The sequence below is a fragment of the Heteronotia binoei genome, chromosome 21, assembly GCF_032191835.1.
Source record: "Heteronotia binoei isolate CCM8104 ecotype False Entrance Well chromosome 21, APGP_CSIRO_Hbin_v1, whole genome shotgun sequence".
NCBI classification, from domain to species: Eukaryota; Metazoa; Chordata; class Lepidosauria; order Squamata; family Gekkonidae; genus Heteronotia; species Heteronotia binoei.
This window is the reverse complement of record NC_083243.1, coordinates 26,358,028-26,371,771: the sequence shown is the minus strand read 5'-3', so window position 1 is coordinate 26,371,771 and position 13,744 is coordinate 26,358,028. Positions and strand designations below refer to the sequence as shown.

Here is a 13,744-nt window from a genome sequence, read left to right as displayed (position 1 = left end):
TGCCCTTTGAGAGCATGGACTGTGTGTGTATATATATGTCTTTACCCACTACAGAACTGTGCTGCTTTTCAATGCCTAGAAGTGCTACAACAGCCATAACGTGCCTACCATTCCCTTTCCGCTTGGTAAAAAAGAACACACATTCATGCTGTATTTTTATGGGGCAAGAGCCTTAACAATGAGCTTGGTGATTTGGGGGAATGAAAATCAGTTGTTTTACGGCTCCTTTTCCTACTAACAAGGGAAAATGTCCACTTTTCATTCTCTCATTATTGAATGCATGTATGGTGGGATGTTGTGTTAATTGGAATTTCACTGTTCATGAACATTTTGACGGATATTTCCCCTGTGTGCTATGCATTTAATAAGTTCATTGTAACGTCTTCTCCTGTGGCTTTCCTGTTGAGTTCTAGCAGATGTAAAATTATTGAGCCAGCATAGTAGTGCAATCAGGTTTTTTTTTAATTTCCATTTTATCACTATCTTGTATTTTAATAGCGAACTCAGGATATCTTTGGATACTTAAATCCAGTGACTAGAGCTGTGAATGGGCAAGACAGACCATTCTACAAACCTGAAAAGGGGCCCAGGTTTGTAGAAAGCTGAAATCTTTTAAAAAGTACACTGGAAAGCTTTTTTAAAAAAATCTGAAAATAAGTTCCTGTAGCTTTAAAAAAGGAAGTAGTATCAGTTGCCAGCAGCTGCAGGATTCTAGGTATTATTTTTGTCAGTAAAAGCCAAAGGGGGCAGGGCCCTTTCAAGGCCCATTTTGGCCTTTGAGGGAGGATTCATTAGGGCCAGGGCTGACTAGGATTGCCAGCTCCAAGTTGGGAAATCCCTGGAGATTTTGTGGTGAAGTCTGAAGAAGGCAGCGGCCTCAACTGAATATAGAGACCTCAGCTGCCCTAAGCCTGCCTCGGCGGGGAGGGTGGGATATAAATCAAATTTTTTAAAAAAATAATGCCATAGAGCAGGGGTGTCGAACTCATTTATTATGAGGGCCAGATCTGACATAAATGAGACCTTGTTGGACCAGGCCATGTCAGGTTGGACTGGGCCATGTGTGTACTTACTTCAGATTAGGTAACAGATATAAACTTTATAAAGGACACAGACAAACACAAATATATATATATATATATATATATATATATATATATATATATATATATATATATATATATATATATATATATATATATATATATATATATATATATGTATATGTATGTATATGTATATATGTATATAATATATATATTTTTTATATATATATATATATATATATATATATATATACTTAAAACATGGTTAAAATGTTAGCACTGATTGGTCTTAAAGGTGCTTTCTTTGTATTTCTCTCATGGGTTCCGGGGAACTGGGCAAAGGAAGTTCTGGCTCTTTCCTTCCTTCCCCAGGGGACTGGGGGGAGGAGCCTCAGCCAATAGAAGGGAGGCTTGGCTCACTAGCTCTGCTGTGAGCAAGCCTGGAAAAATAAGCTCTGCCTCCCCCCCTTCCTCCCTCAGCCAATGGAGAAAATAGATGTTTTGCTCTGTAGCTCCTGTGTGATTGAGCAGGCCTTGCAAAGCAAGCTATTACGCAGAAGGAAGCAAGAGACAGGGAAAAGGAAGCAGATGACAACCAGTTGCTCGGGGGCCTGATAGAAGCCCTCCAAGGCCCTGATTCGGCCCCCAGACTGCATGTTTATCACCCCTGCCATAGAGTCCACCCTCCAAAGTAGTTATTTTCTCCAGGGGAATCTGTCACCTGAAGTTCAGTTGTGATTCAAGGAGATCTTTAGGCTCCATGTGGAAGTTGGGGATACAAGGCCTGGCGGCATAAGAACATAAGAGAAGCCATATAGGATCAGACCAGTGGCCCATCTTGTCCAACACTCTGTGTCACACAGTGGCTAAAACCCAGGTGCCATTAGAAGATCCACCAGTGGGGCCAGCAACCACTGGGTGACCTGATACCACCTGATTTGTGTGATTCAACTGGGCCTAGCTTCTTGCTGCTGTTCAACAGTAGCCATAATATGAAAACTAGCGTGGTATAGTGATTACAGCCTCAGAGAAGGACCTGGGAGAACCAGCTTGCTGTGGAAGCTCTCTTGGGTGATTTTGGACCAATGACATATTTTCAGCCTAACTGGCTTCATGGGGTTTTTGTGAGGATAAAATGGAGAATGGGATAGTGTAAGCTTCTTTGGTCCCCACTGTGGAGAAAGGTGGGGTATAAATGAAGTAAATAAAGAATAAATATAGCTGAAGGTGGTAGGCAGATAAAAGGTAGGTTGGTGAATGGTTGAGAAGGAAAGGAGAAGTCAGGGAGAGGATATGGGGATTGCCAAGAGGAGGCAAAGAGGTTAGAAAATTCCTAGAAATCTTTTTTTTGGGGGGGGGGAAAGCCTGGGGAGAGTGAGGTTTGAAGAGGGGAGGGACCTTAGAGAGGTGTAATACCATAGACTCTACCCTCCAAAGCAGCCATTTCCTCCAGGGGAACTAGCTTCCAGGTTGGGCTGGAGATCACCCAAAATTTAAAATGTTCTCCAGATGACAGAGATCAGGTCAATTCGGAGATCACATCTTTATACATCCCCCCTTGCTCAGCTGGTATGGAGGTTTGGGCTGGAGTGCCATCAGTATTTTAATTTATTTATTTTATTGGATTTATATCCCACCCTCCCCACCGAAGCAGACTGAGGGCGGCTCACAACAACAAAAACATTTACAATTCTGAACTCTTAACAGTTAAAAAGGTTAAACAGATTAAACAGTGAACAATTAAAAACATTAAAAGCAGTTTGGTGCTAGTGTTGTTCCCAGTGTATTCAGCCCTCTTTAGGTATCCTCATATCTCAGTTGAAGGCAAGTTGAACAAAGCCTTGCGGAACTGGGGAAGGTCCCGCAAGGCTCTTACTTCTTCTGGGAGGTTGCTATCGAGAAGGCTCTTTCTCTCATGGTCTTCAATCTTGCCTCCCTCAGCCCAGGGATCAGTAACAGATTCTGTGTTCCCGATCTAAGTACCCTCTGAGGTACATATGGGGAGAGATGGTCCCTAAAGTAAGCAGGTCCTTGGCCATATAGAGCTTTAACGGTAATAACCAGCACCTTGTAGCGAATCTAGTACACTATCGGCAGCCAGTGCAGCTCTCACAGCCCAGGCTGTATGTGCTCCCACATGGAGAGCCCCAATAACAGCCTGGTTGCTGCATTCTGCACCAGCTGCAGTTTCCGGATTCACAACAGGGGCAGCCCCTTGTAGAGGGCATTACAGTAGTCCAATCTTGAGGTGACCGTAGCATGGATCACAGTTGCCAGGTCGCCACGGTCAAGGAAAGGGACCAACTGCCTTACCTACCTAAGATGGAAAAAGGCGGATTTGGCAGTGGCTGCTATCTGGGCCTCCGTTGTCAATGAAGGCTCCAGCAATACCCCCAAGCTTTTGACCTTGGGTGCCATTGTAAGTGGTCCATCATCAAAAGCTGGTAGGGAGATTTCCCTTCCTGGGCCGCCACAGCTCAGGCAAAGGACCTCTTTCTTTGTCAGCTTCAGTCAGTTCCGCCTAAGCCACCCTGTCATAGCCTTCAACGCCAGATCCAGATTTTCTGGGATACAGGCAGACCGACAGTCCATCAGTAGATAGAGCTGGGTGTCATCTGCGTGCTGATGGCAACCCAGCCCATATCTCTGGGCAAGGAGGAGCATATAGATGTTGACACCATGCTGATTATAGCCAGCTTTATCTGTTAATGAGTGGCTGGTCAGATACTGTTCCTCCCAAAATTGGCAGATGGATTGGAGGCTGTGGTGGGATGGTTAAAACAGAGTTGGCAAAGACTGAATCCTTCTAAGAAGGAGATCCTGTGACTGGACCAGAGAGACTGGTTGGGGTGCCAACTGTCAACCCTTGATGATAGTCCCTTGAGACTGGCACCTACCATCAGGAGTCTGGGTGTGATCCTGTATGCCTCCTTAACAGTGGAGGCCCAGATGACAAATGTTGCTAGACTCTGGTGTTTTATTATCTGTGCCAGGCCAGTTGCCTTACCCCTACCCCTCCCACGCTGATCTAGGCACTGTAATCCATGCATGATCACCTCCAGATTGGATTACTGTAACTCGTAAACCCTTGAGTGTGACCCAGGAATTCCAACTGGTGCAAAATGCAGTAACACGGGTCCTTATGGGGAAGCCTTGCACAGCATGTACCCATCCGGTGCTGCGTGAGCTGCATTGGCTTCCAGTGGAGTACCGGATCCTATTCAAGGTTATGGTTCAGAACTTTAAGGCCGTTAATGGTTAGGGGCCTGTGTTACCTCCAGGACTGCCTCTGCTGGTATACCCCCAGAAGAGCGTTATGTTCAGAAGGCCAGAACTTATTGGTGATCTCCAGCCTGCGAGACATCCGGCTGTCCTCGACCAAAGCTAAGCCCTTCCCTGCCCTGGCTCCAACCTCTGGCAGAACCTCTCTGCCAAATAGCATCTGCGCCCTGTGGGACATTTTACAGTTCTCTAAGGCGTGCAAGGCAGAGATGTTCTGCCAGGCGTTTGGTTGAGGACAGCAGCGGTTCTGCCTTGGCACTCCCATCCCCTGTCTTTCCCCATGGAATAGCATCACTGTTAGGATCTTAGCATCATCTGTAGTCAATGAAGATAAGTAATGAATTAGATTATTATGATTTTGTTGTCTTATTTGAATAATTTGATGTTTTATATGACTTTTATATGGCTGTGTTGTGCATGGCCATGAGCCTGGTTCCACCGGCAAGGGCAGTTCGGTAAATTTAATATATAAATGAATTTGGAGGGTGGTGTCTATGATATTATACCCCTCCTGAGGTCCCTCCCCTCTTCAAACCTCACTGTCCCAAGGCTCCGCCCCCAAGTCTCCAGGGCTTTCCTAACCTTGATCTGGCAACCCTGAGGGGAACTGATCATTGTAGCTGGGAGATCTGTTGTGATTCCAGAAGATCTCCAGTCCCCACCTGGAAGTTGGCAACCCTAAAAGGAAACTGGAAAAGGGGCGCGACTATAGGGGCTTTCAGGAAAGAGGAAATAGTGGAGAAAGGAGAAAATAAGTCTTTGTGGGTTCCCACTGGTCTTTATTACTTAGATTTATATTGTGCTTTTACATTTTAAAACAATTCAAAATATTTATCTTGCATTAAACTTCCTGTTAGAATTAACATTTATGATTGCTTTTAAAACTTTTTTTAAAAATGGGAATTATTCTGACTGAAGTGGCCAGTACTACTTCAGGTCTTGTTACATAAGTTTTAAAAAAATGCTCTTTGTGATAAAGATCTCCACCAGTCAGAGCATGGAAAGCCTTGGTAAATCAAGCTAAGAGTTTGCCAGCTGGGTACCCTTCTTTGCCCAAGTATTGGGGGAAAGTGCAACACCTACCTGTGAAGGTGTTGGTGTGCCAGCAAACAAAATGGAGATGGGGGGCAGACATAGGTTGTAGTTGGCCAGATGTGCCCAAAACAAGTCAAGCTTCAGCAATGTTACCAGCATCTCAAGGACTCATCTTTGATTCCTTTGTTGGCTCAGCAAGTCTGGGAGGCAGTGACAGGAGTTGGCCATGCCTGTTGAGTCCCAATGATAACCTTATCTCTATTTACATTCTGCTTCCTAATCCTTAAAAGGACCCGTCCTCTTAACACTGTGATTTCTAGATTCTGTCAGGAACCTTTGTTGAGGGCTTTATCAAAAGCTTTGAGGAAGCTGAAAGCTATTGGGTTGGATCCTGAGGGAGGAGTTTTCTTCTTGTGAAAATAACTCCTTCCATGGAAAGATTATTCCTCAATTAATGGAAGAGGATCTTAGCAACCAACGGGTGAAGTCTTGGTTCAAAGAGATCATTCTTATGCTTGTTAGGAGTCTCAAAGGAAGTACCAAAGGTTGGTGTTGTGGAAATTCCTGCTCTGAGAGGGAAGGCAACACAAAAAAAATAGCAGTGCACATACTCCACCCTTCTCAAGGCAACCCAGCCACCCCTCTCTGGGACTCAGAGGAGTTAAACAGTTCTTCCAATAAGGAAGGAAGGGGAAATATCTGAGGAGGAGACAATAGTGCCAGAGCAACCGTAATGTCTCTTTAACGAAGAGGACTCTCAGGGGCTATTACTGGTGTAGCGGTTAAGTTCTTCTTCATCTTTAGTAACCAAGGCCCCAGAGGGGAAAGCTACAACAGCAGTATCTACTAGTGGAAGCTGTAAGAGATCCATAGTACACCAGTTTGGTGTAATGGTTAAATGTGTGGACTCGTATCTGGGAGAACCGCGTTTCATTCTCACTCCTCCACTTGCAGCTGCTGGAATGGTCTTGGGTTAGCCACAGCTCTCGTAGGAGTTGTCCTGGGGGCGGGGCAGAGGAGCTAAAACTAGTGTGAGGGCTTCTAGCGTCCTGGCCCCACTGCACTGATGGACCTCCTGATGGCACCTGGGGTTTTTGGCCACTGTGTGAAACAGAATGTTGGACTGGATGGGCCATTGTCCTGATCCAACATGAATTCTCTTATGTAAAGGAGATTGTGATTGCTCTAATATTCTGAGATTCAGAGTATAGGGCAGGATATAACTCCAATATCATCATCCTCTTCTATTAGTCAAGGCACTAGCCACCAGAAGCTGGGGAAGAAGAGATCAATACTAAAGCCAAATCCAAAGGGAACAAGAAATCTTCCCCCCCACCCCCCGATTGTATAGTGCATGAAAAAGTAGTGTGGTTCCCATAATTCTTTGAGAGCCAGATGAAAGAGGACTGGGCAAACCCCCTTTCTAATAAACAGTTTGGGTTTAGCGACCAAAAAAAGTATTGTTCTTTGCCTAACCATACTATGGATCGCTTACAGGTTCCATTAGTAGATACTCCCACTGTAGCTTTCCTTTCTGGGGTCTGTGTGAGCATATTACACTCTCAGAAAATCCCATGAGGCTTCAGCCCTTGCAATTAGAGCATCAACCACACCATCTACGTTTGCAAGGGCTTCCATTGTGGGACTAGGGAGCTAGTTCAGCTGACTGTGGAAGATAACAAAAAGACCAGGGAAGGCACCAGTAGGCACCTTAGAACATAATCATATTTATGGCCAATGCCGCTATAGACACACTATTGTGGTCCTGCTGAGCTACAGCGGTGGCCGTAGGGGCATGTAGAAGCCCGTGGCTCAGAGCTTGGCAGGCTGATTACCATTCCAGCAACTATTAGCATATTTTCAAATTCAGAGTAATAAACTCTTTGAAGACATGATGATATCCTTGGTAGAAGAAGGAAGAAGGAAGTCATGCTTATTGCATAGAAGGAAAAGGACAGAAGGTAGAACCCTTCACATTCCTTTCAAAGCCAGCATACTCTGTTGTGCTTCAGGGGTTACTAAAGACACCCCCAACTTGATCAGACAGACAGGAGAATAGTTAAGGATGTGTCTGTGTTTAAACCCCGCCCCACCAACATCAACTCTTTAATTCTGATAAAGGAAATAAGCCCCAATAAAAGGACATGGCACCAGATCCTCACAAGTTGGAGGAAGATTATCTCACTTCCCTAGTGGAATCAGTCAACATGGGCCCATGGGTAATGGACATAATAAAAACGGGGTATGCAAAAAAATTGAAATGTTTCCACCCAGACAGGTTCTCCTATCTTTAAAATCCAAACAGAGGGAGAAAACCTGCTGACTATGGAAGCTATTTGTCAGAACAGGTTCCTGACTGAAGCGTCATCAGGATTTACTCAGTTTTCTTCACTGGGGGCTGGGACAGGTGAACAATTCTAGCTTTAAAGTATTTAACATATTCATGGTCCACAAGCACTTTAGGATGGAGACACACAGATCTGTCATGGAAGTGCTTCATCCACAAGATGTCATGGCTTCCATGGACCTCCCTGTGGCATATCTCCACATTCCCATCCTTCCATCTCATCACAGGTTCCTGAGATTTGCCTACAACAAGATATGCTACCAATTTGCTACCTGAGTCCACTTGTGGAGAGGGCGGGGTATAAGTCCAAAGTAAATAAGTAAATACATTTGAAGTCCTACAGTTCTATCTAGTTCCAGTCCCAAGGGTATTCTTCAAAATGATGATGACCTCGGTAGCTCTTCTCCATCATCATGGAATCCACTCCTGGATAACCTATTGATCAGATCTCCAAACCTGATATAAGCACCTGCAGACATTCTGTACACCACTCATTGCCTAGCCCAGCATGGATTCCTTAATTCATTCAGCCAAGAGCAATCTAATTCCATCACAGTAGATAACACCACTTGGGAATCACAGTAGATTTCCCTGTAAACAGGCTGTGCCTGCCGGAGAAGATCCAGAAAATCTCAGGCATGGCAAGACAGGTGATAAAATTCCAGGTCATCATCATGAGTGACTCTGGCAAGACTTCCCTTCTGTCCTTTGCAGTGGTTCCTGAGACCTTGCCAACTGCAGATTCATCAGAAGACACACATTCCCTCAGTTCTTACTTTCTCTCTTTGACAGAGCCATGCATGGTGGATCCCATGATCCAATCTGGCCAAGGGTAAGGAATAAATAAAGTCCATCATAATCCAAGTGTTTACAGATGTGTGCCTTAGAGGTTGTGGGGACCTGTCAGGGAAGACCTGTACAAGGGACCTGCAACAGTGTAGAGAGGAAAATGAGGATCAACCTTCCTGAGATCAGAGCAATCAGACTGGCTGTAGTCAGGTCCTGGGATGTGATCAGGAACAGCCATGTCTAAATAAGAACACACAGTGTCTTGTTGAAAGCCTACACAAACAAGTAGGGTGGATCCAAGTCTTCGAGCCCGCACACAGAGATAGCACAAATCATGTGTTATTCAGAATGGAACCTTAAGCCTGTATCAGAACACTTGGGACAGCAAAATGTGCTAGTGGAACTGGCTATGGAGACAACAGGTGAACAACAAGTGGTCTATCAAGATGGAGATATTCTTACAGATTGTGAAATGCTTCTGCAACCTAGTTGTGAACCTCTTTGAGTCAGACCTGAGTCACTGTGCCCAAGTTCTTGAGGTTCCAGAGGGGAGGAGCAGAGCAAACAGATTCTCTAATGTCCGCTTGGCCATCTGGCATCCTTTAAACCTTTCCACCTATTCCACTCCATTTCATTCATTCATTCTCCACTAACACAGCACTGAATGCTGAAGCTTCCATTGAGGGAAGTCCACTCAAAATCTTACTTAGGCCTATTCAGTGGGATTTACTTCTAGGAAAATGTATTTAAGGAAATATACTGTTCTGGGAGTTACCACACTGATGAGAGTGGGTGATTCTGCCCAGGAGACAGGAACCCTTGATGGATGGACGGGCAGGAATCACCCATGTCAATTTGCCCTCCCTTCCACAGTGCAGAAGGAGCCATCAGGGCACATGCCAATGTTGCCTTCTCTTCTGCAGAGGCTGTGCTGTCTCTTTCTCATACGCTTAATAGTTTTACATCTAACTTTGAGAGCGTGAACCTATTTCAAATTTCATTAATGGGGTAGACCCATAGTTATTCCGCAGTCCCATTTTTTGTGTGGCCAATTCCAATATTTGGTTTCTCAGCAGTGTCTGTGTTTTCTCAGGTGCTGGTCATTTGCATATTAAGTTGTTGGTTAGCCTTGAGTGACATGAAGGTGTAGAACCTTTAACTTGTTAGGACGAAATTCACCTGTGGTAACCAGGGCTTTTTTTGTAGCAGGAACTCCTTTGCATATTAGGCTACTCATCCCTGATGTAGCCAATCCTCCAAGAGCTTACAGTAGGCCCTGTAAGAAGAGCCCTGTAAGCTCTTAGAGGATTGGCTGCATCAAGGGGGGCGTGGCCTAATATGCAGAGGAGTTCCTGCTACAAAAAAAAAGCCTTGGTAGTAACTCTTGTGGATGTAGAATTGCAGTGCTAAAAGCAGTTTTGATTATAACAAGTGTTGCTCTTTTGTGAATCTGGTAATACACAATATATTTTTTTAGTTTCCAAGGTTGCCAGAGGTGGTTGTTGTCATGCATTCTAATTCTACAGGTCATACCTAACTCTTGTGTTTTTAAGTGCTTGCTCTGTCCTCCGTTTTGTTACTTGACCAAACCGTTTCCTGAAACTCATATTAATTGAACACTTCTTTTTCCTCACTAGGTTGCAATAAAAATAATTGACAAAACTCAGTTGAATCCGACTAGTCTACAGAAGGTGGGTCTATTTCAGTTGTTCATTCATCCAGGTTTGCTAGTTCACTTTGCCTGATTGTCTTCTCTTCTGTCAGTTGTGTTGGGGTGTATTGAAACAGTGGATGACTTATATTGGGGAGAGTGCACTTCCTTAATGGATGTGTTGGGGTTGAGCATCATGAGGTGCCATTGGGGAAAAATCCAGATTTGAACTAGAAACAGAATGCAGCGTCTACAAAAGGGCTGAAACACAATATTTGTGAGTCTTATTTTATTACTTTGAACTGCAGCATAAACCGAATAAAATACCCAAGTGTCTTCCACAGTTTTGTCATGTGGGCAGCTTAGCAGCAGATTGGAGAACTCAAATTGCAACGAAACAACTGAAAAGTATCTGAGAGCTTAACCCTTTCCCCTCCCAGTGCTTTTCCTTGTGATCTTCTACCTTCAGCTGCTTTCCCCTAAGGTGCAGGAGAGAAATGTTTGAAATCCTGACAAGAGGAAAAATTAGTAGAGGAAGGGAAATTGCTCTGCCCTCCTGCCCACTGCTGGGAATTGCTCATCCTCCCCTCCCGCTTAATCAGCTGTTCAGCAGCACCCTGGCTGCATTGCCAGTCTTGTCGCTCCGCTCTATGAAATTCTTGTTCTGCACTTTTCTTAAGCAAACGTTGTTTTTAAATATTGTAGACCAGGGGTCTCCAACCTTTTTGAGCCTGCGGACGCATTTAGAATCCTGACTCAGTATGGTAGGCGCAGCAGTGAAATGGCTGCTGTAGAAGGCAAGGCCAACCAGAAAATGATTGCCACAGGTTAATCACAGTAACACAGTGCAGATCCTTGTACTGTGGTGGCAGCTGCTGCCAAAACAACATTAAAAAAAAATCTGCACAGCCAATCAGAAGCCTTGCTGGGCAAAAGCCCTACCTGGCCCCACCCACTTCCTAAAAAACACTTAGCGAAAAAGGTGTTGCGATGCCCACGGACCCCACCTTGAGGACCTCTGCTATAGACTGTTCCCCTCTACCCTGCTGTTGAAACAGTGGCTGGCTAGTTGAGAACTGCACTTGTGAGGACAGTATAGCTGTGTTTAAATCAGAATTGCTGTGTCTCCTCCTGTGTTAAGAGCAGCTTTTAGAAAATAATCAAGGGAATGATTGAGAGACTGCCAGCCATCTGGAGCCCTGCGTAACTTGAAAGGATGTGAGAGCAAAATGGAGCTTTACAGAGGATTATAAGGTTTTGCACTTCCTAGGAATCAGACTTTGTATTCTTGAAAAGCCTTTTTACGACCAGGCATCCAACCTTACCCTCTCCCTGTCTCAGCTATACTCCCTGAGCTTCATGTGCCTCATTAATCAATGTGGTAATGAAAAATTTTCTTAGCTTGTGATCAAAGAACTATAAAAATATTTCCAGGTGGGATTCCACTTTTGCCAATTCAGTGTGCATTTAACACCTAAAATATAATGTAGCAGCAGAGGTGAGTTGGATCTCACCCATACATTAGCAGAAGAAAAAATTTACATAATCTAGTTGAGTGGAAGGCAATGTCCAGGAGTTACTGTGAGAAACCACAGTGCTGATTTTTTATTTCCGGTCAATGTTGCAAAAAGGCCCTTTGATGCAGTCATTACTGTCCAAATGTATGATATGATTTGATTGAAGGAGGTTATTGTCTAGGGGATGAAATGCCAGGATGTGTCTTGCACAGTGTCTTGCACAAGCAGAAACACACTATGGAATACAGGCAAGGGGACTTAGCGCAAGGGCTTTTTTCAATGACTTTCTTGGGTTTTATCTTGCCCAAGAGGAGATGGCCATGGGATCCAACCCACAGTGCTGTAGAGTTTTACGTTTTACACAGAAGAGTAGAAAGTAATCATTTAATCTTACCCGGGCTTTTTTTTTGTAAAAAAAAAGTCCAGCAGGAACTCATTTACATATTAGTCCACACCCCCAGATGTCACCATTGTTCACACAGGGCTTTTTTGGGTAAAAAAGCCTAGCAGGAACTTATTTGCATATTAGGCCACAACCCTGATGCCAAGCCATCCAGAACTGCGTTCCTGCTCAAAAAAAGGTCTGAATCTTACACTCTGATTTATCATGTGAGCCTTTACTTGAACAAACAAGCAAACTCTACTCTAGATCTTGATGAGAATGAGCCTGGCTTATTCTTGGTCTTATATGCTCTTCCCTCCTTTATGAAGTGGCTTCATATGGAACCAAGATTAATAGACATTTTCCTGAACCAGGCAATCTTCAGTTGCAAGTTTGTTGGGGTATCTGCATTCAGGTGCTTCAGCAAATTGGAGTTGGTTTCTTGCCCACAAACCAAGGTTCTAAAGCATAGTTTAGAGTAGGTGTCCCCAACCCCTGGACTGTGGACTGGTACCAGTCCGTGGCCTGTTAGCAACCAGGCCATGAGTTGTATACTTATTTCATTATACATTACAATGTAGTAGTAGTAGTAATAATAATAATAATAATACATTAGATTTATATCCTGCCCTCCACTCTGAATCTTAGAGTGGCTCACAATCTCCTTCAACTTCCTCCCCCACAACAGACACCCTGTGAGGTGGGTGGAGCTGAGAGAGCTCTCCCCAGAAGCTACCAGAAGAGGAGGGACGGTGGCTCAATGGTAGAGCATCTGCTTGGTAAGCAGCAGGTCCCAGGTTCAGTCCCTGGCATCTCCAACTAAAAAGGGTCCAGGCAAATAGGCGTGAAAAACCTCACCTTGAGACCCTGGAGAGCCGCTGCCGGTCTGAGTAGACAATACTGACTGTGATGGACCAAAGAGGGTCTGATTCAGTATAAGGCAGCTTCATATGTTCATGTTCACATGTACCCTTTCAAGGACAACTCTGCCGGAGCTATGACTGACCCAAGACCATTCCAGCAGCTGCAAGTGGAGGAGTGGGGAATCAAACTCGGTTCTCCCAGATAAGAGGCCACACACTTAACCACCACACCAAAATAAAGTGCACAGTTGTATCATCCCAAAACCATCCCCCCTGCCCCCGGTCCATGGAAAAATTGCCTTCCACAAAACTGGTCTCTGGTGCCAAAAAGGTTGGGGACCGCTGGTTTAGAGTCCTGGCTTGTTGAAGAAATGTCTGAATGAAAATGTTATGACAAATTGTGGCTGAGCTGAAGGTTTCCCAAATCCAGACATTTTCAAGCAGTTACATATGCAAGTTAAAGATGTAGGGATGATGGAGTACCGTAAGGAAATGGAGCTAGATAAAGCTGAACTGTAAGACTTCATCACAAAACAGAGTAGTCGGATTATTTTAGAACGAACCAACATCTGTAAAAGTAGGAAATGCATTTTTTCTAACAGCTTCTGAAATGTATTCCTTAAGTAAGAGCATACGGGAATTGCATATCTGAAAAATGTCAATTGAAGTTGAAAACAGTCAATGGAATCAAGCTCAGACTAGAAGAACATGATCAGCATAAATACGGTCACAGATATTACCTCTTGGAACTTATGGAGGAAACTGTGCTCATCTCGTGTAATGGATCCTTATGAAACTACAGTAAAAGCTTTATCTGGTGCTCCTGGGGAAT

General features: G+C 44.3%; 1 protein-coding gene across 9 annotated transcripts in view; it reads left to right on the top strand.

The window, feature by feature from the left end:
* MARK3 (microtubule affinity regulating kinase 3) overlaps positions 1 to 13,744 on the top strand; it is a 131,370-nt gene that overhangs the window by 32,384 nt on the left and 85,242 nt on the right. For all 9 annotated transcript variants that reach the window (XM_060261298.1, XM_060261296.1, XM_060261306.1 and 6 more), the window contains one exon: positions 10,137 to 10,190. In XM_060261298.1, coding sequence (XP_060117281.1) covers positions 10,137 to 10,190 — 54 coding nt within the window. The remainder of the gene's footprint in view (positions 1 to 10,136; positions 10,191 to 13,744) is intronic.